This window comes from Rhynchophorus ferrugineus, unplaced genomic scaffold, assembly GCF_030347505.1.
Source record: "Rhynchophorus ferrugineus isolate W39M unplaced genomic scaffold, kcgeb_rfMv2 rfM9, whole genome shotgun sequence".
In the NCBI taxonomy this organism is placed as follows: domain Eukaryota; kingdom Metazoa; phylum Arthropoda; class Insecta; order Coleoptera; family Curculionidae; genus Rhynchophorus; species Rhynchophorus ferrugineus.
In genome coordinates, this window is record NW_027472588.1 from 24,497,006 (window position 1) to 24,524,713 (window position 27,708).

A 27,708-nucleotide genomic window follows, 5' to 3' on the forward strand; every position below is an offset into this window, starting at 1 on the left:
CAAACCAGGAAAAATACCAGAAGATGTGACCTCCTACCGATCTATAAATTTATTACCGATAATCTCAAAAGTTTTCGAGCAATTATACATAAAGAAGCTAAACTATACAACAAAAAAAAGAAAACTCATTCCAGAACATCAGTTTGGCTTTCACAATAAGCATGGCACTATAGAACAAGTGCATAGACTTACAAACAAAATAAACACTGACCTAAATGCCAAAACAAAAGAAGATATATTCGGCTGCTTTTCTAGACATATATCAGGCTTTTGACAAAGTATGGCATACGGGCTTGCAGGTTAAACTAAAGAAACTTCTCCCTCATCCGGATTATCAGTTACTAAAATCGTATCTCACTGATAGATATTTTATTGTAAATCAAGGCCATGAACATACCGAATTAAATCTCATATATTCAGGAGTTCCGCAAGGTAGTGTACTGGGTCCAGTACTGTATCTTCTGTATACGGCTGATCTGCCCACCACAAAAATAACTACTGTGGCAACATATGCAGACGATAAAGCAGTCTTAATATCCCATGAAGATCTAATCACAGCATCACTAAACCTACAAACCGACCTGGAGTAAATACAATTATGGATGAAGACATGGCGCATTAAAGCCAATGAAACAAAATCCACGCATATAACGTTTACCCTGCGTAGAAGAACATGTCCACCAGTGAATATCAATCATCGTCAACTCCCCCAAGCAGAGCATGTTAAATATATTGGTATGCACTTTGATCGACGCAGAAAAAGGAAGAAGCACATACTCTCTAAACGGAAACAACTTGGACTCAAATTATATCAAATGTATTGGCTCAAATCCAAGTTATCATTAGATAACAAAGTACTGTTGTATGGGTCCATTCTCAAGCCCATTTGGACATATGGAATCCAACTATGGGGTACCGCTAGTAAATCTAATATATCCATCATTCAACGGTTCCAAAATAAGGTGTTGCATGCCATTGTTGATGCTCTGTACTATATTTCAAATAAAGTGATACAACGCGATATTCCTCTAGAACCTAAAATGAGTGTAATTCAACGTGTTTGTGTGAAGTACTTCGAAAGATTGTCAGTGCATCCCAATGTACTCGCTAATCAGCTAAATATGCGACGTGATAGTGAAGTGCGTAGACTAAAACGTTTAACACCACCTGATCTGATTACTGGGCATATGTAGACTTTAGAATAAGACTAATTAATTAAGATAATATTTTATACAGAAGATTACTTAATGAAGTGATTTTCTACAAGTCATGTAAATATAATATAGACATAAGAAATACTTATTGCTAATAGGACAGATTGTGGAATCACGAAGAGTAATAAAAAAATCTATGACGTTTGTCGGCTGTTTTATTGGGTGGGCTATATAAATCATTGAAGCTGTACCCTATATAGTTCTTTGTACAAGATGCATTTCGTCCCTTACAGAATGTTTACACAATTATTCCATTGAGACCACTGTTCGATATTTGGTGGACAAATTCTTAGCTATAAGATTCTTAACTACCGAATTACCGAATCTAATCGCCTAAACCTGAGAATAAGACAATGAATTGCATGATTTATTGGACGATAATTCAGCTGAAAATCTCAAGCGACATTTCTGTTAATAAATTGCTGGGTGCTGGCAAAATACTTCAAAAGATCGGTGATAATAATTAGAGGTTATAAGCCGACGAACATTATTTTGGCGCTTTGCTTATTTTGATAATTTTCAAATTGCTGTTTATTATTGCTCTGATGCCGAAAAATTATGAATGTTATGATATTAAAATGTATTACTTAGAACAAGAATGAGATAAATTATATTTAGTAAGATTATTTATGTTTCATCCTTTTAGAATTTTAGATTAAGACTTTATTATATGTTAAAGCCAAAATGAACTAAAACTCAAAGTTGATGTGGCAACAATGCAACGTTTTGGCGTCATAAATTTAGATGACGTGAGTTTTATTGAACATATTATACTTAATATAAACCATTACTGATAATAAAATAGAACATTCTTAATAGCATTCTTAAACATTCTTAAACTAGCTAATTTATTTATTATTACAGCAGAGCCCTCAAAAAGTGAACAGCTCCATAGAGGAGGAGTGAAACAAGAAGTACCTCCTAAAACTCCTGAAAGCCCTAGAGCAAAAACAAGAAAACCAACAGAACCAGTCGGAAAAAAAGAAGGTACGTCTAAATTCAATTTTCTCACTTTCTTATAAGGAAATTTAATGATTTATGTTAAATGACTTTCCTACGGTAATGGTGACAATACTTTAACTAAAACAACTTAATACTTTTAAAAATTAAATTAAAAAATATATTGAAAACAATAACTGTTATGTTGTAAAAATTATCGAGGTATAACTATTTTGCCTATTTTCGGAAAAGAATTTATTAAAATCATACAAATGATAGTCAAATCGTATTATAACAGGTGGGGCAAAAGTCCCGCTTTGATTGCACCATTTTGATTGCACGCCATCTTAGTTATGTGAAGTTTAGCTCAGTTTCGCTTTAATCATTGTGTTGTGTAAATGTCCACATTCTATTATGGATAATATAATTATGGACATTAAATATACGCCACAAGAACGAGCTGAAATACTGACAATATTTATTGAAAATAATCGTTCCATTATCGCTGTAATCGTCCTGTGCCTCACAAAACCACAATTTATGCGAATTTTCGACAGTAACGTAAAACAGCAGACAGGCCTCATTCTGGAAGACAACGTGATACTTTTGTGAACTTCGGTGCGCGATAGCGGTGTTATCCAGAATATCCAGAAATATCGGAGACGTGACTCCCAATTACGCAAATCTGCACGCAGTTTAAGGCGAATTTTGAAAACTGATTTGAAAATGTTCCAGTACAAAATTCAGTTAGTCCAAAAATTGCTACCCTGAGATCCTGATCAACTAGTTGAGTACAGTAATGCAATCTTAATGCTATCTGGTGAAATTGAAGATTTTTCGTCTAAATTGATAATGATCGATGAAGCCTATTTTCTTCTCAGTGACCACGTCAATAAACAGAACAGTAGGTTTTGGGGAACACAGAATCCTGAATTAAATCATGAAACATCATCGCATCCACTAAAAACAACTGTATGGTGATATTCATGCTGGAAACATTATTCGTCCTTATCTTTTTGAAAATGACCAAGGTGTTGGAGTTACTGTTACTGCTGAACGGTATCAAGACATGATTCTAAATTGTTGTGTGCCTGAAATGGAAGAGCAAGAACTAGAGGACTCATTCAACAATTCAATTATTGAATGACGTTTTTCCATGAAGACTAATTTCAAGAAGTGACGATTTAGCATGGCCAGCTAGATCTCCGGATTTAACAGCACCAGAGTTTTTCTTATGGGGTTTTTTAAAATCAAAAGTTTATGTAAATAAGCCCCAAATGATTCAACACCTTAAAGACAATATTCGTTACGAAATTGAAGAAATTCAGCCCCAGTTTTTGCAGGATGTCATGAAAAATGCCTTAAAAAGAGCCGAAAGTTGCATAGCGAATCGCGGTCAACATTCACCCGATAATTCAGTATATATTTCAATCATAACTAAAAAAAATGTAAAGATTAAATAAACTTTTATGAAAACCAAACTAACTTTTTTTTCTTTGAGTAAAGTTATAGGCAATCAAAATGGTAGCGGGACTTTTGCCCCACGTATACAACTACAAAGCATGTTTTGTCCTTTTTATTGATTTTCGCTTTGCTATGCATACACTGGTTTATTTTGAGCTGAACTCGGCTTCGAAAGCTGAACTTATTAAACTTGCTTCAGACATCTTAAGATCATTTCATTAGCTGAATGGACGTTTGTGAAAGATTTGTTAAATTCATTTACGATCCAAGCCAGTGTTAGCCAAGATATCTCCACTTCTCTTCAATATATTAGTGGATGTAATTATGTAAAAAGTTTCTAATAATATGACGTTCCATATGATACTATAAAATACTCGTACTTGACCGATCTTATGTTCGCTGATGATAGCGCTATATTCTGATAGTTTGCAAATGGTGATCGTTCTATCATTGGCTAATCTCTAGATAGTATGGGTTTGTACTTATTTATATTCTTAACAAATATTTTATTAAATTTAAAGTTATAATTTACTAACATTAACTAAATTAGTACTATGTGCTGATCGCGAAGATATGAAATAAAAATAGTAGCCATAATTTCTTTATGTATAACTGCTTGAAAAAAACAAATTACGTAATTTTATTATACATAGTGCCCAAATTATTAAATTTAGGTAATACTCAATCGGATGTATTAATATTATTTGTCTTGATATACCCCTGCTCCATTTCTTTGGGTTTGTTTTTCGTACTAATGATACTACAAAACTGATATCATAACTGTGATAAATAATCCAAACAGAACCGAACGGCGCGAAAAAATTGAAGCGTATTGTTCATCATCTTAAACTAATATCACAAACGATGATACTTTATATATAAGTACTTTTTTATAATGTAATAATATATATATATATATATATATATATATATATATATATATATATATATATATATATATATATATATATACAATTTACATAAATTAATATAAATAATGTATAATATAGTATAATTTTTAAATAACCTTTTCTGGCAGAACCCATAAAAAGTGAAAAGCTTCATGCAGAAGGTGGCACTAAACAAAAAGTACCTGCAAAACCATTGGAAACCGATAGAAAAAGAGAACATGATCCAGCTAAAGAGACCGCTGAAAAAGATTATGCGCCAAAAGAAGAAATACCTACAACACCATCTAAAAGTGGTGGGGCATCAACGTGCCAATCATTTACGGGAACGATGGGATATAGAGAAGGTACAATAATATCGTATCTGTTACGATAACTAAGTGATACATTAAAGATTATATAACATGAAGAAATAACAAACATCATCCAATGCAGGCAAGAATTTTGAACCAAACTTTCAGCAATCTATCAAGCTGCATCATATTTTCCTTTACAGCCATCATTGTCTGCGGCATCGGTATACGTCTTATTGTTGTTGCTGTTTATTAATCGCGCTATTGCATTTCTTGTTATGTTATTTTCGATCCTGCCAGCCGGTTCTGTCAACTGTTTATTTTCTTTGACTTTAGTTGTAACTTTTAATATTAATTATCTATACTGCTTGTATATTTGGCAGGCTTTGTAGTCGGCTAAGTGTTTCTCGCGGCAGTTGATGCGTGGGAAGCAGCATCTGGACATTTTCCGCAGTTTGTGCTAAATGTTCTTCTCCTCAGTCAACGTATCTAAAGAGTCTAATATTAGTTATCATTATGGCCAAATCTCTGACACCTTTGCCATTGTACAATTTCCTTTTTTTTAACTTCAATTGTAGCTTTTTCTATTTAACTATTTTGTCGAATGCACTTGTAGGTTTTTATATCATTAGGTATTACTTTGATTACATGACCTGATCTGAAAATATTTAAGTATGTGAAGTATCTGAAAGTATATAATGAATGTTTAAAAAGTTTATCTAACTCACCCTTCAGTAGTGTTACGCTTAATATTCCTGTCACAAACATAGGTTCTGACTTAAGAACGTATTCTTTTTTATTTTATTTTCATACTACAGTTGTTCCTCTAGTGCCTAAAATCTATTACGGGTTGGTATTATTATCTCTTGCAAACTTTTTTCTTATTGATATCTTTTGGTACTCCTAAAGGGAGTTTTATATTTTTGCCCTTGATTGTATCCATTGGTGTATATTTAACAGCTGGTTTATCTCCTTCATTTGTCTTACTGGCGGAATTTTTTTCATCACGATTTTCCGAAGGAATTGATAGAGCATATTGGCATTTTATCCACATTCCAAAATCCAATACGAAAAGAATGGCGGTTCCCTTCATTTCTCGATCAGCATACCCCGGCTGATAACAACAATATTTTTTTAAAAATTCCTCCTGTCCTGCTTCATCAGAAATAAAACGATAACTTTTACACATATTGTATTGTGTTAAAAGTAAGTATTTGCTGACATAAAACATTAAGGTATGTGTGCCTGCTTATATTATGTGTCGTGCATAATTTTGATGTCAAATAAAAAAGTCCCCAGCTTTATTAGATTGGCTTCTATAATAATGTTGAACCATCTGGTTCAGTATCTGGCGTGTCTATGATTAAATACACAACAATCATCTTTTAGACATACACATCCTATGACGTGATTTGTGCGTATCAGAATAATTTCATATCAGTGACTGAATAAGAAACAACATATTAAAAAAACGCCGGCATGCTTTTTTAACGTCAACTCGCCGTAATTGAAAAAAGCTATACCTACTTTTAAAAACCATTATGTGCATAAATGTTTTCTTTCTTCTAAATAATGTATGATATCCAGCATTTCAATATATTATGTCTTTTCATAAATCTATCATACGATAGGATATTATGTCACTTGCGACCATATTGAGATGTAGATGTTTGTTGAAATATTAATCTCAATACGTAAAATCTCTCATCTTATTCAGCTGTGCTGTAATAATTGTGTCTTAATCGACTGACTCTATTTCTAACACAATCTCGGAGAGAAACATGTAGAATTTTGCAGATACAGTATTATAAAAATGTAGCATCTTCCAAATGTAAGCCATACCATTCCACTAGGTTTCTCTTTCTAGCTTTCGTTTTTGCTTCTCTCTAATTTTGTAGTAATTCTTAAAATCGATTATTTTTCCTAAGTTTTAAGTTTCAGATATTTGCTTTTCTCTCTCAACATACGCATTTTCCGTTGTTCATCTGTTTGAAGTCATAACCATCAGTTCAATTTGAAATTAGTCTAATATTTGAATTGACTGGAGGAAAGTAGTTGTCAGATTCACAATGAAATTCTCTCAACTCTCTCACATCATTGAGTGTCCTAGATTTGCTCCATAGATGCCTCCTAGATTTTGCCATTCTAGTTGTTATTTTAGAGGGTGTAGGAATATTGTGTTACCCACCAAAATAGAATTTAATGACACTAGACATAAACAGTTACATATGCTTTTCTATTATTAATTATAACTTTCCTTTACAAATGTCATTGAATAACTTGGTTTTTAATGCACTGTCCTTTCTTTAACAGAACCCTCAAAAATATCAGAAGAAGGCGCGAAACAAAAAACACCTGTAAAGCCATCACAATCTGGAAGAACGAAACAGAACGAGCCAACTACTGAGACAATAGAAAAAGATGATGAAACAAAAGAAAAACAACCTACAAAACCTCTTAAAATTGATAGAGCAGAAAAGAGCAAACCAGTTACGGAACCATCAGCAAAAAAAGAGGGTACAATTATATGATTTTAACTATAAAAAAATAATATAACAAAAATATTTTATATCAAAATCATCCGCCCATCCAACGCACTTATTGCGTCAAAAGATTTTTTGTATATCCTCTAAAACATGATTCTTCCAACCCCTGAAATAAATACACACCGCTCTAAAAATGACTGCTTTTTAGATCGACTTTTACGTAGAGCAAGTTTTTTTTAATCTGAAAAAAAAAGAAGTAATCTCTGTGCTAATGTGGTGAATGTGAAAACTGTGACATTAAATAATCACCAGGCAAAGATTATTTTTATCCACTACTGAATTCAGCCATCCAACATTTCTTGCGTATTTATAAATACGTTATAAGAGTGTTCATACGCTTAAGACCTTATAAATAATCGAGCACACACCCGAATTTCTAAAGATCAAATTCTCATATGAATTGGTGAAAAAAATCACAAATCTACATTCGTTTTATTTTATTGTTTATTTCAAAAAGAAATATTTTTTCAGATTTGGGACTTTCCTAATCCGGTTAACCCATTTAAGAAAAAGAAACTCTCATGATTGAGTGATCATCCTATACGAACTCTGCCTTTCAATGGTCCGTTTCATAATCTCATTGTTTCCTCCAAATATAGCTTTGTGAGGTGGCTAAAACTTCGACCTTATTGAACTAATCCTCTTCGCCAGTTCCATTTAATGTTCAACCAGAACTGAGTGAATCATGTGTCCATATTTGACACATAACAGGTCACTTGAAAAGTCCCCGGCCCCAGATCTGAGAACAGGAAACAGTCGCTGGGCGCCAGATCTGGAGAATACGGTGGATGAGGAAGCAATTCGAAGCCCATTTCATGGATTTTTGCCATCGTTTTCACAAACTTGTGACACGGTACATTTTCTTGGTGAAGTAGTACTTTCTTTTTCTACAAATGCTGCCGTGTTTTGGCGATTTCGTCGCTGTTGATGGTCCTTCCTTTTTGAAGGTAGTCAATCAAAATTTTTCCATGCGCATCCCAAAATACAGGCGCCATAACCCTGCCAGCCGACTGTCTGGTTTTGTCATGTTTCATCCATTGTCATATATCAACGCAAAAACTAGGATTTATTACACTTGATCATCTTCAAACACTGCTCCGAATCATTAACTCGTCGTTGTTTTTGGTCAAAAATGAGCTCGCGCAGCACCCACTTTGCACAGAGCTCTCTCATACCCAAATATTCGTGAATGATATGATGTAGACGTTCAATTGATATAGAGTGTGTGCTACTTCGTTCAATTTCAATTTACGGTGATTCAAAATAATTTTGTGGACTTTTTAATGTTTTCGTCGGTAACAACCTCTTTTGGGCGTCCACTGCATTCATCGTCTTCGGTGCTCATGTCACCACGTCTAAACTTAGCATACCAATCCTTGAGATGGTTGATTTTCCTAGGCAGTGTCCGGAAACTCAGCATCAAACCAAATTTTTGCTTCAACTGTATTTTTTTCTTTCAAAAAGGAATATTTTTTCAACACGCGAAATTCCTTTTTATCCATTTTTTGACAATAACAAAAGTTGCTTCACTCAAAATGATATAATTCACAAACTAATGATTCGATAGCTGTCAAATTTATACACGCATCTTTTGTGGATTAGGCCTAACTAAAAAACGTATGGATTTAATTCTAGTAGCGCCGCTATGTGTCAGGCTGGGAACTTTTCAATTGACCTGTTATTTGTACAGACCTGTTACCTTTAGATAAAAAATTGTAAATTTGGACTCAAGAAGCATTTGAGATATATTCATGAGTGGCTTAAATATAACTTTTATGTAGTGTTTCTTTAGTACCCTTACAGTGCGGCCTCTTCTTCCTAAATGGAGCGAAAGGACTGCTAGAAAGTCTTTTTCGGTTTCATGTTCTTCCGTTTCACTCATTGGTATGCTAGTTTTTACTCATATTCGTCAAGCAGTATCCATCTGTTGATTATCAATGGAATCTGGTTTGGATGTACTGAAAGGACTATAAATAAAAAAATTCGGGTTGGTTATCTTTTGAAATGCATGTTGGTGTGAGGTAGCTTGAAGTTATCTACTGATTTATATTGATTTTTTGGTAGACTGACATTCTAGTTAACTATTTTCATTTAGTCTAATTAAATTGTCTAAAAAATTAATCTCTATATTTTTCTCGATCTCCTGGTCGCATTCCATGTTACGGAATAAAAAAACTGATTGATTCTTTATTCGATTCTTTAATTCCAAGTGATAAAATTGTCGACCACATTGCTAGACCAGGTAGAAAAAATTAGTTGAGATTGTCTAATGCCTTGTTTTCGAAATATTCCATGAAGATACTAGATATGATAGAAAAAATGATAAAAGCAATAATGGTGCCGGATGTTGTAACTGGTGTTAATAGATGTGAGAAGTATGTGGATGAAGTACAATGTATTGAGGTATTCTGAAGGAAAAACGATATTTTATGATTTCTTATGATATCTTCCTGATTTTTCGATTATTTCTAAAATATAATGCCCAAATTTACTTTTTTTAATTAAAATGATGTATTATTCAAAAAAAGTACAAAATACAAAATTTACGAAAAATGTCAATACTGTGGTAGCAGTTCTCCTCAACGTTAATCACTATTCATATATTTTAATGTTAAATTGTTGACAGATATTTGATCTTATTACGTGGCTTATTAGAGTCTTATTTTTACGGACAGCGAAACTTATAATGTAAAAATTTATACACCTAACAATATACATATTTAATCAATGCTGGTCAAGAGTAGAAGAAAAGGAAGGTAAAATAACATTTTATTTTTCCTAAATATAATACATTAATGTTATGCAACCTAACATACGGTAAAATAATCGATACTTATTGCCCTATATTATTATTTATTGTGTAAAAATATCGATACAACCCAAATTTTAACACATTTATATAATAACCTAAAACGGTTAATGCTGTAAAAATAATTCTTATATTATCCACAGATCAAATACAAGATAAAAGTAATAATTGATCATAATGAACTAAAACAGTATATAAAAATGCTATAAAATATTTTTAATAGTAGGTAGAGAGGAGAAAGTTATAAAACCTTCACCAAGAGATGGAACAAAAGCTAAAGAACCAGTTACAGAGATAGCGACAAAGGAGGATGAAGAAACAAAGAAAAAACCTAAATCAAAAAGAGCTAAATCAAGAGAAAAAAAAGAAGGCACAGTATTATAGTGTTTTATTTTTACGACAAAGATACTTACTTCTAATACACACTCAAATCGATCGTGTAAATTGATTTTTAATACATGTTATGCTAAGGTAGGTCCTGCAAAAAGGGATCAGCTTGTGGAACCTTCTGATAGCGGTGGGCCAGACGAAGAAGAACCAACTACGGAAACAACGGGAAAAGATGGTGAAAAACCTCAAAAACCAACTACACAAAAGCCAAAAAAGAAACAAAAAGGTATTGTTACATTTTCTTAAATACATTTTAGGCGTATTTAAGAATATTCAATAATTCATGGTACATTTTTCAAATAGGTCCTACAAAAAGCGAAACAAGAGGGCCTGTTACGGAAACAATAGATAAACCTGAAAAAATAACTGCACAAGAACCAAAAAAGGAACAAAAAGGTTGTTATATTTAAATAAGTAATTTTTAAATCTATACAATAATATCCAATAAGTTTGTGGTACTTTTAATTTTAAGAAAAGCAAATTTTCATGGTTTGGAATACATTTTTTAGGCAATACAGTATTCTTCAACTTGAGCTAAAGTTCCAATAATTTAGTGTTAGAACAGTTAAAGATCATATTACATTAATTTTAATTTTTATTATATTCTTCCGATTCTATTTTTTTAATGATTTATTAATATTTAATAAATGCTCGTTAGGCGTAAAAAATCTCAAACATTTCAGCCAAAGTTTTGTTCACACTATTTAGAACTTCTACGATATCCTCCTCAGTAAAACGATAATCCCCTAAAACTAATCCTATACTTTTAATGCCATCTCTTATCGAACATCGACACTTTTTCAACATAAATATTTTTTGAATCCTGTACATTGTCCTAATAGGCCCTAGAGAAAGTAAACCACTTTCACAACCTTCCGAAAGTGATAGAACAAAAGAGCAAGAGCCTGTTACAGATACAGTAGAAAAATATGAAAAACCTGAAAAAGCAACTGCACAAGAACCAAAAAAGAAGCAAAAGGGTATTGTCATATTTAAATTAATAATATTTCAGATTAACTATAGAATAATATTTTATAAATTTGTAGTGGTTTTAGTTCAGAAAAACGCAACTTTAAAATATATTTAATTAGTCAATATAATATCCTTTAAAATCTATACATTTGTTCCAGTAATAAGAAAACCACAAGAAAATTCTGCAAAAACTTATCAGATGTTTTTTTTATCTCTATCTGTATTTTTATCTATTATCTTGATAAAAAAGTTGATCCTTTCTATAAAAAAGACAAATCATTTTAGTCATTGAAAAAAAACTATTTCAGTGTAATTTTATTTAATTTTTGGCAAATGATGAAACTGCAGTAACTATTCACATAGCTCTCCAAAGTCTTGCTCTACTCTATCTCTCTATCTCTTCCATTTATTGATAATACTCATCGTCAATCCATTAACGGCGTTCAAGGAAAGTGTCTACTTCTCAACCATACACTGCTGTTGGTCTCGCACGACCAAACAATTGCAATATATTAGTTTGCTTCACTGTTTCACTGATTATTTAACCTTAATCAAATGACTACATTTCTATGATCTCAGAGAGAAGCATGTAGATCGCATTTGGAAGACTTCAAACTTGCAGAAGCCGCAACAATTTCCATACAGACCCATACAAAAGAATTCGTAACATAATCGTTTAAAAGGGCAAGATTTTTAGCCTTTATTGAAATATATCCTCTTTTACTCATGCGCCATCTTGGAGAAGCTTAGCTGAATCGGCTTATTTCTTCAACCATAGATACCACGTTCTTCTCCTGTGTTATTAATATTAATACTTTGGTCTTTCCTTCATTAATTCTCTAGTAAAGAATGTTAGAAGCCTCAGTATATGTAGAAGCGAATATAGCTTTAGCATCAGCGAACATTTCGCTTTTCACATGCAAAAATCTTATTTCCATAACCGCAATTCGGTCTAATCTATAATCATTTATGCTCACTTGTTCGACTCCAGCTGTGTTTCCATACTTTAATAATTTTAACGCTATTCGTAATTCCTCCATTATTGGTTGGTTATTAGAAAATTGAAGTTATAATATATGAATTACTGTCGACATTACTAAATCATTTGGTAGGTTGTGAGTATAGTGCCGCATGGAGAAATCCCTGCATCTCTATCGTTCGAAAAATCAAGGTTCCAATAACTTTTTAATGTTGTCTTTATTAGATCGGTCTCATCTATATCTTCAGTCTTTTAAGTATTTTGGCCAATATCCACATTTCGATGCATCGACTTCCAATTGTAGAACTTCATCCTTCATAAGATGTCAATTCTCATTTTCGTTTTTCCACAGTATGTAAACTTTTTTCGGATATCCAAGACCATTTGCTTTATATCCAACTATTAGACATAATTTAGTAGCATACAATTATTTAACATATTTGTTTCTATGTTACCTCAATATCGATATCAGAGAGCTGTTCAAATGTGTGAAAGTTGTCGTTTCAGTTAAAAATTACTTTTAATGTTTTGGATTCCTCAAGTGGCATCATTTGCACCAGTTGCAATTGATTATATAAGACTTCGGCCAGATCCATAATTAGGTCATAAAGTTAATTAATATAATTGATTGTCTTCTATTCTAAATAATATGTCCACGCATTATAGAATGCACGAACCAATTTAAATCATTTCTTATCGAACAACAGAACTTACTAAACATAAATGTAATACATGGTGCACTTTTTATTAGGTCGGACAAAAAGCGAACAGATTTCGCAACCTTCTGATTTTTTTCGCGGTAGAACAAAAGACAATGAACCTGTTACAGAGACATTGGAAAAATATGTCGAAAAACCAGAAAAAAGAACTACACAAGAACCAAAAAAGAAACAAAAAGGTATGGTTATGTTTAAATGCATAACTTTTAATCTGATACAATAATATTCAATAAGTTGGTGGTAATGTCTTTTACAAAAACAATTATTACCATATTATTTAAGTGTGTAAGACGGTACTTTGAAGAAATTATGTGTATTCGTAAATCATATTAAATATATTTGAACCTTCTATAAAATAATACTTTCTAAATCTCAAAATTTTAGGCAAAATAATGAATGTAACTTTACTCTAAACCGGGTTAATCCTCCAAAACCATATCATGCAAAGCGTTGTTAGGTGTTGGTACTTGGTTTCCTCTTATCGACATTAGTTAAATTTGTTAGCATATAAATATTATCTAATTTATCTATATTTAATAATATTTGTTACATGTAAATATTGTTAAATAAAATAAATTTTAATAGGTCCTATAAAACGTGAACAGCTTTTACAACCTTCTGAAAGCGGTAGAACACAAGAGGATGAACCTGTTACAGAGACAATAGAAGAATACGGGAAACCAGAAAAAATAAGAGAACAAGAGCCAAAAAAGAAGCAAAAAGGTATTTAATTTAATTAATTTTAATAAATCATCCATTATTAAACGGACATATATTTTATTATATTATTTTTCTTATTATATAAAACTTGTGTATGTAAGTGTAGTATAATTAATATATTTTTTTATAGTTTATCACTATTATATAATTTATATCATTAATTTAAATTTTACTAACGTCAGGGTTAACAAGAAGCGAGCCAAAGCTTACTCAAAAACTTGAAGAGCCCACCAAATCAAAGCGAGAGTCAAAAGAAAAAGGTAACATCATATTTTTTCTAAATATTTATTAAATCTCTATCTTCTAACTAATCTATCTCTATCTCTCTAAGCTAGCTCATAGCAGTCAAAGGTTAAAATAAATTTACCTCTACAAAGCCACAAACGCAATTTACAATCTCTTTCTTAGATCATTATATTATTACCTCAAAAATTATATATTTTTGAAAGTTTAATCATAGCCCTTGAACAACAACGTTATTTATTGACTTACTCAGTATCGTCAATAGCTTATATTTCTCTTGTGTTCCAACGATTCAATGGAGCCTCCTCAGTAACCAGTTACTTTTAGTTTGAAGGAAATCGTTTAAACGTGAAAAAATTAAAATTCTATGAGGAACTTTAAAAATCGAAAAAGATGGCGTATAAGCTGAGAGCTGATATAATTTCTACTTTAATTCAATGATTTTGGCGATAACATTTGAGCTTTCAACACAAGGTCTTTAGCAAATTCCAACAAAATTCCTTTAGCCCCTCAAAATATTAACACTAATACAATATTTCTTAGCCAACTTATGAACGTGAATTAATTTAGGAGTTAAAAATGGGAGTTTACTACTCTTTGACCACTTGTTCAACTTCAGGATCATTCGAAACCCTGATTTTATGAATAGCGATGAATGTTGCTCAAAACACGTTTTGATTTTTCTAATATGCTACAAATAGTAAAATTCTTGGACCAAATTTATCTTTCATCATTTTCCTAATTATTTTTACATACACTTTATATACTAAACAAACATATAGCCTAATTTTATTATGCTACATGAATGGTTTTATAAATTTAGTGTTTAATACACAAAGCTGATGATTTCTTTTCTATATACCCCATTTGAAAATTGAGATTTTCAAAATATTATGGCGAAACTACGTCAGATAATTGCAATTTGTTCCAATAAAAAATAACTATTACCAACATTTAACAAACAGGACTAACCAAAAGCGAACCGAAACTGACCCAAAAATTGGAAGAACCAACCAAATCAAAACCGAAACTGGTTGAACCTAAAGCAAAAGATAAGGGTACTTTTGAAATGTGTTCAATATTATTAACAAAAATAAACACTTAAATATACAAAATAGGACCCACAAAGAGTGAATCAAAACTTATGCCAGCCGAAGAATCAACCGAATCAAAACAGGGTATTGTTAAACCTAAAGAAAAAGGTACTGTTATTTTAAAAGATATTTAATTTTGCGAATAATTAATTAGCTCTGTATATTGTTAATTAGATGCTCTAAAGCCTGGTCAGGTTAGAGGAAGAGGAAAACTAAAATATCAACCATCTACATCTGGAGTTGTTGGTGAAATAAAGGAAGATGTTATTACAAAACGAGAGGAACCCGGTCAACAAACCAAACCCGCCGAAAAAACCGAATCCCAATTAGTAAGAGACCAAACAGGTGGTAGATATGTTTAACTATACATTTAAAGAAGACTATATCTAATTTATATAACAGAGTCAATGAAAGAAAAAAGTAAGCAGCCCAAACCTTCTCAAAGTGGTAGAATAAGAACGACAGAACCACTTCAAGTGATACCCAAAGCGGACCAACAACAGACAGTTTTAGCAGACAGTAAGGAACCAAAAGGTCAACCTGATACAGCGAAAAGTAAATTGGAGTTACCAACGGAGACTACATTAGAGGATGCTGAAGACGACAAGAAAAAGAAGGGAGGTAGAGAAAAACTGACGAAGGAAAAATCCGAAGATAAAAAACCCATTGCGCTCATTGACAAAGCAAAAGAGAAGCTTCGTAAAAAAAAGAAAAGCAAGGTTGGTGATAAAACCGCAGACGAAATGGATAGTCCCAGCGCTCGAGAGGATGAAGAAGTCGATGAAGAACCAATTAAACCTGACACTACGGGTTACACGGAACCATTCAAACCATATGAAGCAAAGAAGATAGAGCCTGCTAAAAAAAGCATGACTCATATTGATAGCGAACAAAAATACCAACCAAAAGAAACCGCCAGTTCCAAAACTGTAGTTAAGAAAGAACCAAAAATCTCATCGCCGAGACCAGTTGAAGAAGACAAAAAATCTGAACTCAAAGTCGATGAGGATATTTCAGAGAAACCACTAGAAGAAGAAATAAAAGAACCTAAAATGAAGAAGCAACCAGAAAAGCGTGATAAACTAGTTGATTTCGAGAAAATTAAAGAGAAATCCTCAAAGATTCTTAAAAAACGAAAACCCAAAGGTTTGTATATTCTAATTAAATATCTTTGAAATTTAATATAAGTTAATTTAGACAAAAAAGAACTAGAAGGATATGATGACAGCGCTGGAGAAGGCATTGAACAGGAGGAAATCGCTGGACCAACTGACGAACAAACAGGTATAAAAAATTATTATATTAAAGCAATGTATTTATAAGCTTTTTTAAGGCGTATCACCTGAAGCGGGTTCAATACCAATAGAGGAAATAAAAAAACCTTCTGACATTCCAGCAAAAGTTAAAGAGAAGAAAGCCAAAATAACCCCACTTAGTGAAAAAAAATATGATGAAGGTAATTTATTGTATTAGGTGCTTGCATATATTATGACGATTTTTTCTCTTTAAAAAGATATGTATGAGAAAAATTAAATTTCTATAACTTTTTCCTATCTTTCTGGCAACATAGCCATACCATGTTGAAAGAATAGTGTTGGTCTGGCAGCATATGATGACCGATTTGTGCTTTTCCATTATTTTGTAACCGTGCGGAAGCTAAGCCATATCGTATCGATGTGAAAAAGTTGTAATCACAAGGCAATGATGCGTACAAGGAACTTGTATTCGTTAAACTGTAGACCCTGTGCGTTCGGGTCAAATCGGAATTTTCAATCGGAAATAATCGGTGGACGGACGCCATTTTTGACGCTGCCTGCAAGTGAGATAGATCGCTGAGAGCATATTTCTAATAACAAAAGCCATAATTGGTTTTATTGGTTTTAAAAATAGAAGTCCAAAAGCAAGTATCCTTTGATTTCTTGATTGATTTTATTTCAATTATTTTGAATAAATTTATTAAAATAAATATTACATTTATAGAGAAAATTTAGTTTGTCAATTCTTCAAGAAAACCTAAACATTATGAATACACATCTACAGTTCGTCAGCCACCAGGTAGAGGTTCATTATTCATTCACTAATGGAGTTTGTCCGTCAAGAACAAATATTGCATTGGCTGGTAATAATTAGAAGTATATTCTAGCCGTTATATGTTTTAGTAATAACATCTATTTTAGGTGAAGTATGCCTTGGGCATACTGAGACACAGACGGGGCACAAATATGATATTTTGATAATAATAGGATTTTGCAGAATGTGGTAGGCAATAATACTCTAAGGATAATTGTGCTGATAAGAATTAACAAATTTTCATAAAAATGTAATACATAATATTAATTGTTAACGACACCCCAATGATCTAACAGCTCTAAAGGTAGGAGAGTGCAACAAAGAGCCTTCCTATTTAAAATAAAATAGGTAATTATTTCATTTGTTGTACGGTGATGTCTTGACTAATAATTTAATTACTTTTGTAGATTAGATACAACTAAAAAATTCGTAGAGTCATTCTAACAAGCAAAGTGAAAACAACTTTTCCATTTCTATAATTTCTTGCTAGTTACTATAGAAGTTTCCATGAATATTTGTTAAATCCCAATAAAATTTTGCAATTCAATGTGTTTTTATACTTGTTATTCATTTACTTTTGTAATTTTACCCTTGTGAACTATAAAAAGTGTCTCTATAAGTCTTTAGTTAAAATAACAATCAAGTCAACATACATACTACTTTAATACACTTCCATTCGTGTCTACAATTTGACAAATTTATTGGTTTTGATGCCAAGATCTAAATCAAAAATATATTGAAATAAAATCAGATTAAGATGTTACTTTTGCCATCACATTCAAATTCATTGTTTTGATTTAATATAGCATATATTTACTTATATTTAATTCTACCAATTTAGTCAGTATCAATAAGATGTTTTTACAACTAAATTGGTTCATAACTGATATAAAGACCTTAAGGTTAACCTCAAATATTCTAGCAAAATGGTTCATCAAGATTCTTCAATAAAATTCTCATACTTTTTAATCAAAAATCAACTAACCAAGTAGTTAATTTAAAAATGTCCTTCTTTCATCACTTTCATTCAATCACTAATCTAATACCCACTAGTAAACACGCAACATCCAATAATGAACATAGAAAAAAATTATGAAACAGGAGACAACTTTTATTATCAGAAGTCCTACCTCAACGATCTAGTTCTCTTGGATGCTGCATCGTAAATGCCGACCATATGTCAAAAAAATTGACCGGCCATGAGTACACGATTATACCCGAAGGGCAATTACGATTATACCCGAAGGGCAATTACAGGGTCGCACAGGGTCTGCAGACTAACGATTGCTCAAGGAACTGGCATGTCTGATAAATTTAATCGCAGTTTCTGTTGTTTTTTGCATAATACGTCATACAGTTTACTCAACTGACGTCGGTAGACATAGGTAGGTTTTATCAGCTCGTAATACACTAAACCTCACTGATCCCACTATATGCACAGCATGAAAATGTTATGGCATGAATGTTTTTATGCTTCAGATCGTCACAGTAGATCTACATCGCTAGCCACAATACGCCAAGAACTTTTTTGTTAATTAGTGTAGTAGTTATTTTCCCACCTTTTCTAACGCAGGTAGCCGCTAAGATATCTAAACATTTTTTCAGAATTTGGGTTATTTCCAGTAAGTCTTGCAATTCATTGTGTTCGAACTTTGTATGTCCCGCAAGTCATTCTTTGTTACTGAAATAAAAATCGCCACTTTTATATAGTTAAAACCAAAATCAACAATTGGGATGTGATGGAGCTGCATCGCCATAAGTTCTTAAAAGGGATTTGGCAGCAGATTTCTTCAAATCAAACAATAAATATAATGAATGTCAATAATGTAATTTTTAACATTCTATTATTAGCGCAAATAAAATTAAATATCATTGATCAAAATACATGCAAGCACTAAATAATATTAAAACAATTTATTTAAACCTTTTTAAAGGCGCATCAGCTGAAGCAGGTTCAACACCAATGGAGGAAATGAAAGAACCTTCTGATATTTTTGCGAAAGTAAAAGAAAAGAAAGTTAAAATAACGCCAAGTAGTGAAAAAGAATATGATGAAGGTAATTTTATATAAACAAATATCTTATATGGTTCAATAAAATCTTGACTACTGACCTATAATAATAATTACATAAAGCTGTCAAATACGGCGAATCTAACTCTCATGAATTCTAATTGATTTGGACGGTTTGCAGAGGATAATAATAGCTTTATCAATTTTCCAGTTTTAAGGTAGTACGAAAACAAAATTCTTCTGCATCCCAAAAATATTAATGTTAACACATTACTGGCCGATTTTTGAACCTGGCCTGACTTTAACCTCTCGGGGCCAAAGTACCTAGTTCACGCTTTTCATTCATCTATTAATTTTATTCAGAATAATAATAGTAGGCTCATATTTCAATCCACAGTGTTGACACACTAAGCAAATGCAACTAAATATTTAACAAATAATGAAACTCAGATTCGAATATGTCTTTATTATATTATGTTAATGTGGCTTTCATTCTAACTCCAGCGTTCAGAAACTCAGAAACGCCTATTAAGTCCCTATAGGTTTTACTAAGTTGCTATTACTAAGTTATTCCTTTTTATAGGTATTTTATAGTACTTACAATGATCTGCTTTAGATCAATTATATATCGTTTTGTTCAAAAACTTACTACTATTTTGAAGGTAATTCCATTATAACTCGTTCGTTCCCTTTTCCTAAAAACAAAGTGAAGCACAAGAATATTGTTCTTAAATTTTTTCAACAAGCTTTTCTTGAAGTGAACAGGCACTTGGTATCAGATGCAAATGGACTATAAAGTGGATTCATAAGATCCTCACTACCAAGTTCTTAGAACTACCAAGTTATGGTAATGGTGTTGCCTTAATGAAACATAATTACTATCCCAGTGTCCAGACTTCTGGGTGATTGCTTCCTACTAACCTTTCCCTTAAACTGATTTACTTCAATATGGTCATAGGGGAGCAACGCATAGTATATAATTCAGAAACGGATCAATTTTATTGCCATTCAACAGCCATTCACAGTTGAAAATTCGATCTAAGTTTTTTTAATATCAGCTATCTAAAGTCATCCAGTGTAATCCGATCAAACATATACACCGCCTGAAACATCTTATTAAAGCCATCTATTGGAAAAATTATGCATTTCTTTTTACTAGACCTAACTTGTTTCAATAATAAAATAAAATCGAACTCAAAAGCTCTTATACCCAATATAACCTACTAGTACAATATGTAACTTTAGATAAAAAGGAGAAGATATCAGAAATGCCTAAGGAGGCACCGATAGGCGAAGAAGGAACTAAAATGGCGGATAAACCAACACGGGAAAAAGGTAAATAAAAAGCATTTATTTATTTATATTTTAATAATATATTTTTATTTAGCTGACAAAGATATTATAGCAAAAATAAAAAAGAAAGTGGCACCAAAGAAAAGCAAAGAGTTACCCTCTACTGACAGCCGAGTTGAAGAACAACCATCAATTGGTAGGAATAAAATTGTTCTTAAATGTCCTTAAAAAATAAACTTATTATATCTAGATGAACATAGACAAGAAATTCCTACGGAAATAGATCAAAGAGGGCAACAAGGAATCGATATAATAGTTCCTGATTATTTAGAAGATAAAACACAATTAAGTGACGAGGATGAGTGGATACCAGTCAAAGCTAAAAAGAAACGAAGAAAAGGTATGTTACAATGTATCCAAATAAAATAAGATAAAATAATAAACTTTAAAGGAAAATTGGAAGAGGAAACTTCACAGATTGCAGGCGATGACATAACGGAGAAAACTGATGAACTTGATAAAGATAAAGTCGTACCAGAAAAGTCAAAAGTTTTCGATAAGCTTGAAGAAAAATTAACAAAGCTGAAACCTAAATCATCCAAACGTAAGCTAAAACCCTCTCCATCAGCCGTAGAACAAGAAGAAATAGAATTACAACAACCTCAGGAACTGGATACCGGCGAAACACCACCCGTTCTTAAAACTAAAGAACAAAAATTACCAATTGATAAAAAACCAATAGCTGAAATACCACTAAAACCTGCTGAAATCAGTGATATAGAAAGAGAAAAGGATAAAATCGAAGTAATAGAAACACCTGTGAAGGAAATAAAGAAACCGACACCTATATTAGAGAAACCAAAAACAGAGGAGGCTATCCCAGAAGAAGTTCAAATACAGGATTATATAGACAAAGATACAGTTCAAAAAGTGCAGGCGGACAAAAAACCAGAACCAGTAGCAGAACTTCCCAAAGAAATATATTTAGATGCTGAAGACGTGACACAACAGGAAGAAACACAACCACCTCCTGAAAAACAACTGGCGGCAAAAGATATAACAGTCGCAGAAAAAAAAGAAGAACCAAAAGAAGGGAAGCCTGACGAATTAGTTTCATCACGCGAAGGCATTGGGATGATAGAAAAAATATCCAGTGTAGAAACGCAGAAACCTCCAGAAGAGGCTGTCGAAATAGATGAAGATACATATAAAACAGCTGAAGAATCTCTGCCTTCCGATCAATTTTATGAAGTGGTATAATACGATATATTATTGCTTGACCATTAAAACTAATGAAATAATATTTACTTCTAGAAATCAGATGTTCAAGAAAGAATACCTAAAAGGGAACAAGAAGAAGAAATTTCTGATGTTCATGAACAAAAACCAGTTGCTGTAGAGGAGGCTAAGCCAAAATTAGGTCCATTTTTCGGAAAAGGATGTAGAGCTCGTTGTGCACAACTTAAATTTCAACGCAAAACTGAAGATCAATTACTTGAGCAAGACAGTGAACCAGAATATGTCCTTATTAAAGATGAACCGATAGAAGCAGAGGTTGTAACAAAAACACTTGATGAAGAGGCGCTAATAAAATCAGAAGAAAGTCTCAAAGTACCAGAAACTACTTCATTGCCTGAAATTCATGAGGAAATTGTCAGAGAAGAACCTACCCAGCCGATAAGAATCCTTGATCAAGAGGAATTACCAACCCGGACTAGTGTGACAGATCTTATCAAAGAAACTGTTATAGTACAGCAACCAGTTACATTGGATTTAAGTAAAAAAGAATCAAAACATGAAGAACCCATACAAGTTACTGAGGAAAGACCTGTGCAAATAACACCTATTGAACAAGATCGACTTCTTAGTCCAGAATTACAAATACAAGTTAGCATAGAACCTCCAGGAGAACAAGAATATGTTAAAGATGCTCAGCCAACTAAATTACTCTCAGAATCTGAAGATGAACAATTAGTGAAAATTACTGAAGATATAACAAGTATTGAAGAGGATTTGATGTATCCTCGTATATTAGATATAAAAAAAGAACCTCAACTTAAACAGTTGCCAATGCAAATGTCTGAAGAGATTTCCGACAGAAAGGAACATGTTGAAGAAGATCAACCAATAATTTCGGATATAATGAAGGAAAAACCGGACGTTGATGAGTTATCGATTCCAAAAAGTGCCGAGCGACTTGAAGAAGAAAAGGAACCAATTAAATCTACTACCGAGGAGTACGTTTCTTTTGAGTCCATAAAAAAAATCGAAGAAGAAGTAAAAAAGGTAGGTCATATATGTAAGGCTCCATGTAGAAATGCATTAGAAAGACCGACTTTGTTTGGAGAAGAAACTGGTGGGGTAGTGGTGAAAAGTGATTTGGAGACACCTAGAGATAACATTCCTACAGGATACTATTTAGCGGACGATTTAAGTCCACGACAGAGCTTGCCGCAATGGGCAAACCTTGACGAACCAGAGCTAACAACAAGCATGTCTATTTCTGATACGCATCTCTCAGCTTCTACGGAAACAGACAAAGCAATTTGGTTAGTTCCAAAAACAGACGAAAAACTATATGAAAACCGAAAGGAAATTACGATAACCTCCGATATGCCATCTCAAACTGACAACATCACCGAACACGAAATATCAGAGATCCCAAGAGATGTTCAAATGGGGAGTGTAATGTCAAAAATTCTATCTGGACAAATTGCCCAATTACCATCAAGAGGTATAATACATATGGAAAGCAGAGCCCCCCAGAGCCTATCTGAAGCTATCTATCGCCATATTTGCAAAGCTAAATGTTCTAGAAAACCTACACAAAATATACTCGATGAAAGGAAACAAATAGAAACGATGGAAGATGTAACAGACCTAGAAACGGATTCCGAAATGGCCGATGAAGCAAATATTGTGGCAACTGAGGTTCTAGATGAAATTCAGAATAGAATATTTAGTACAGATGTTGAAAGATTGAAAGAAGATGTTCTAAGTGACGATGATGTAACATCAACTGAAGAACAACCCAAAGACACTTTAACTCAACCTAAATTAAAAGATAGTGCGGAAGAATTGGATCGTAAACAACCATCTCTCGCCGACAAAGAAGACACTGCTTATGATGAACAAAAAGAAATTACCACCACACCCGAAATCATATCAGAAGAAGCCTTAAAGGATGAAACCAAATCGATAACTGATAAAGCAAACATTATAGAAAAACAGAAAGACGAGGGTGAAACATCATCATACACAGATTCTAAAATAAAATTATCAATTGTGGATGAAGATGATACTGAGGCTCATGTAATCCAAAAGCCTATTACCAAAGAAGATGACGTTGAAGATGATATTCCTTCAGAAGGTCCTTTCAAAGAGCCAGATTATGTTTCTTTTGAATTACAGTCTACTCCCGAGGAAGTTCCTCCAGAGAAAGATGTAATACCAAACACTGAAGAAACAGTTGATGTTTCATCAGCAACGTCATTCGAAAGGTTAGTCCCTAATACAATAGAGTCTATTCCTGAAGAAGATATAGCAGAAACTCAAGAAAAAGAAACGTTTACAGATGCACTGGAAGTAACTTCTGACACTGCAATAACAGAAACTATCGATAAAACTAATATGTTATCACAGACATCCTTCGAAGTTCTGGATTCCAATGTTGTAGATTTACCATCCATTTCAGAAGGACATCTAATTCAAATACCACAAGAAGAACCTTTTACAGATACCTTTGACAAAACCGAGGATATTGCAGCATCAATTACTTACAATAAAGTTGATGCCTCTTCAAAAACTTCAATCGATGAGTTAAATACTAGAGCAGTGATGTTAGCGACCATTCCTGAAGAAGATGTCACTGACATGTCGCAAGATGAAAATTTCACGGATGCTTTAGATCAGGCTGTACCACTCGCGGAACCAGAATCAAGTGGATTCGTGTTAATAACTATTCCTGATGAAGATATAGTTGAAGTCCCTCAAACAGAACCGAAATCTGACGGATTTGTATTAGTATCTATGCCTGATGAATCAATTTTACCAGATAGTAAAGCTGAAGACTTAACGGGACTACTTCCCAAAGAATTAGATTCGAATGTACTAATACTGACAGGCATCGCTGAAGATCAATCGGGCACCACTGAAGTGGATTTGGAAAATGTAGAAAAACCAATAAAAGAGTGTACTGTTCTTGGTATAATCGAACAAGAGGACGTATTTGAAGATGCTCATAGCTATCTACCAACCCAAAGTACTTCTACTAGCCCAGAAATTGAGTATCCAATAAGAGTGGATTCTAAAGATGCTGCAACTATATACGATAAAGCAATTAAAAAGGCTCCAAAACCTACCCCTATCATAGCTCAACCGGTCCCTCGCTTTGCCAGCTGGTTTATGCCCACGAAAACAGATAAATCAAAACCCATTTGTCGCCAACCATGCAATACTGCCGATGAATCAACTAGCTCATATCCATCAACAAGTGCAGCGTCAACATCAACAAAACCTGAATATAGTCAAATAAAAAGTACTTGTACAACAGCTGATGAAATTGCATCGACTGTCAGTATATGTAAGGCGATATGTAAAAAGGTTCAAAAGCAGTATGAAGAGAGTCAGGGTCAATTTAAAATTCCCAAAGTGAAAATATTTAAAGATGAACCCAGTACATCATTTGGAAAGAGAGCGGAGCCGTGCCGGGCATCATGTAGCAAGCCACTTCAATCTAATTTAAACGAAACAGAAACTACAGACATTGTGTCGGAGAGTATAGAAAAAATCAATCACAGCTTAAATCAGCTTACTGCTGTACCACAAAAAACTCAAGCGCGAACATGCAGAGCTAATAGAGAAGCTGAACTAAATGCATTAAGGAATGAAGTTGCTGTAAGTTCCTCACTAATATTCCTTCATCATTCACTATTAAGATTACTTAGTTCTTATTTATAGTTACATCCACATTATTCAGTTACAAACTATTGAAGCTTTCTGTTTTCTTTTATATTTCGCTCTTAATTTATTTGCTTTAATTTTAATTAATTTAATTTAGCCATTGTTGAGGGTTCAGGAAAGAAAGCAATGTTTCAGCCGAACAATGTTTGCCTAAATTAGTGTGCAAAAACTATTTATTTAAAAGAATAATGTAACAAATATATAAAGTAAAAGTAATACGTATGGTAAAGAGAATTATGAAATGAACTGAAAATTAGTTACTAAATGTCTGGTTTGTTAATGTTGACTCCGTCCTTGGACACATTTGCTGATTACACAAAGAGTGTCGTACCGGTGTCAAGGTTGGTTCTAGATTAAAAGTTCTAGTAAAAATCATGACAAATGCACTCAAAGATGAGTATTTACGGCACTTTGGTTTTACTGCAGTAGACACTGACAAGCCATGGGTACTAAAATTTTTTGTAACGGGTACAGAGCAGAGCTGCATAAGTGGTCACTTGGTAAAAATGTATACTTTTCATTTTATGTCACAACAAAAAAATCATGTAGCTATTTTAGTTGATTGTAATCCATTGCCAATTTATAAGAATCATAGGAACCAAAGAAGGAATATTTGTCGAGCCTGATATTCGAAAATTAATGACTGACGCAACTTTACAAAATGTATAAAGCCTGATGAAGCAGCAATATGGACACCGTTTCATCGTTTTAAAATGTTGATCACAAATCTCTCGGTGACCACAAATCACCAGAGTACAAACACGTAATCCACATTTTTTTGCAAAATTACTACAAGATTGGAGCTCGAATGTATCTCACAATAAATTTTCTGTATTCACATATTGATTGTTTGCGACAGAACTTAGGCAACACCAGCGACGAGCAAGGAGAGTGGCTGTAACAAGATATAGAGAAAATCGAAAGGTTATACCAAGGATTTTCGGACGAAAGCATAAATTTACTAATTATTTTATTAGTACTGTTCAGTTGTAGTTACTTGCTTTAATATACAAGCTCGAGTACGGGATTAATGAATCAGTATGTATTTTCCAAATTAAAATAAAAATAATCTACTTAAGCTAAAGTTCAGCACGCATATTCACTAAACAAGTTCATATGGTTCGCTTCATTTCCATATTCTCATTTCCTGCATGCTGTCTGGCAATCGTATTGCTTCCATGTTGATGTGATTCAGCAACCTTATTTCATGTTTAAGGTAAAATCTTGGATCACTTGGTTTATTCATTTAACTTCGAAGTCATGGTAATTAATCGTAGAAATTTGTTTTGGGTGCGTTGCATTACTAGTTGGTTTGATGTTTTATTACAACTCCATATTTACATCCCAGAGCTGCAAATTGGCTTTATAATTGACTGATAAACCATTGTCTTGCAGTCTAGATGTCAAGTTGGCAGTATCTTCCGACTAACCAGTACAGTTGCTTCACTTTGAGTCTAATCTGCTGTGCTTTTTTTTAAACATGATGTTTCCAGTTTGTTTGGGGAATCGGACATCCGTCAAGTAATACAATTAGGTTTTTGTCATTTAGCAGCAACGCAAAATTAACATGGTCCAGTCTCCAGTCTCTAGTCCATTTGTAGATCTTGTTGACCGCTATTTGTACTTTTTCTACGGTCTTATACAGAGATACATGTTTTGTTAAGAATCATAAAAATACTATTATAAACGTGTAAAAATAATACAAAAATTATGCACTAAAAATTCAAGGTCTCATATTCTCAAAAACCGTGTGAAACTTCCGAAGGAACTTGGTATTAAGATACTTAAAGGTTTTTTTAATAATTTAAACGTAGAAATAAGGACACAAAACTATTTAATGGTTCTCCATTAATAATTAGTTCCTTACAAATTTACTACTTTTTGTGACTTCTTTCGAATATTTTTTGATACATAATTTTATGATGATTGTATAACATATGTACATTTATTACTGAGGAAAACTGGTGACAATCAATGTCACCAGTGCGAAAATGTCAGTAATAGTATTTGGCTTTAAAAATATCAAGCATTATGACAACTCTAAGAACTAAAGGCTTTGTACGTTCCCTCTTATTTCTTATA

At 32.8% G+C, this 27,708-nt stretch overlaps 3 protein-coding genes across 4 annotated transcripts in view; all 3 read left to right on the plus strand.

Annotated features, from left to right (window-relative positions):
* Nucleotides 1-1,567: 1,567 nt before the first annotated feature.
* Nucleotides 1,568-7,349, plus strand: LOC143203155 (uncharacterized). Its single transcript, XM_076415291.1, has 4 exons — nt 1,568-1,667; nt 2,079-2,201; nt 4,657-4,872; nt 7,132-7,349. Exons 1-4 carry the CDS (start codon nt 1,568-1,570, stop codon nt 7,347-7,349), a joined length of 657 nt encoding a protein of 218 aa, XP_076271406.1.
* Nucleotides 7,350-21,108: 13,759 nt separating this feature from the next.
* Nucleotides 21,109-22,639, plus strand: LOC143203156 (uncharacterized; the record flags this gene model as incomplete). The annotated part of the gene is made up of 3 exons (XM_076415292.1): nt 21,109-21,918; nt 21,979-22,551; nt 22,619-22,639. Coding segments are annotated over 3 exons (1,404 nt in total), but the record flags the coding sequence as incomplete, so codon positions are not given.
* LOC143201923 (uncharacterized) overlaps nt 22,449-27,708 on the plus strand; it is a 33,416-nt gene continuing 28,156 nt past the window's right edge. The window contains exon 1 of one of the 2 annotated variants that reach the window (XM_076413124.1): nt 22,449-25,560. In XM_076413124.1, coding sequence (XP_076269239.1) covers nt 22,681-25,560 — 2,880 coding nt within the window. In that variant the 5' untranslated portion in view covers nt 22,449-22,680. Of the gene's footprint in view, nt 25,561-27,596; nt 27,685-27,708 lie in introns of those variants that run through there. The other variant, XM_076413125.1, reaches the window with a different exon arrangement.

Excerpts from the sequence above, each read along its gene's own strand:
- LOC143203155 (XM_076415291.1), top strand. The coding sequence starts at position 1,568 with ATGAATTGCATGATTTATTGGACGATAATTCAGCTGAAAATCTCAAGC. Across the intron at positions 1,668-2,078 it reads CAAAATACTTCAAAAGATCG|CAGAGCCCTCAAAAAGTGAA; the intron begins GTGATAATAATT and ends TTATTATTACAG. Across the intron at positions 2,202-4,656 it reads ACCAGTCGGAAAAAAAGAAG|AACCCATAAAAAGTGAAAAG; the intron begins GTACGTCTAAAT and ends CTTTTCTGGCAG.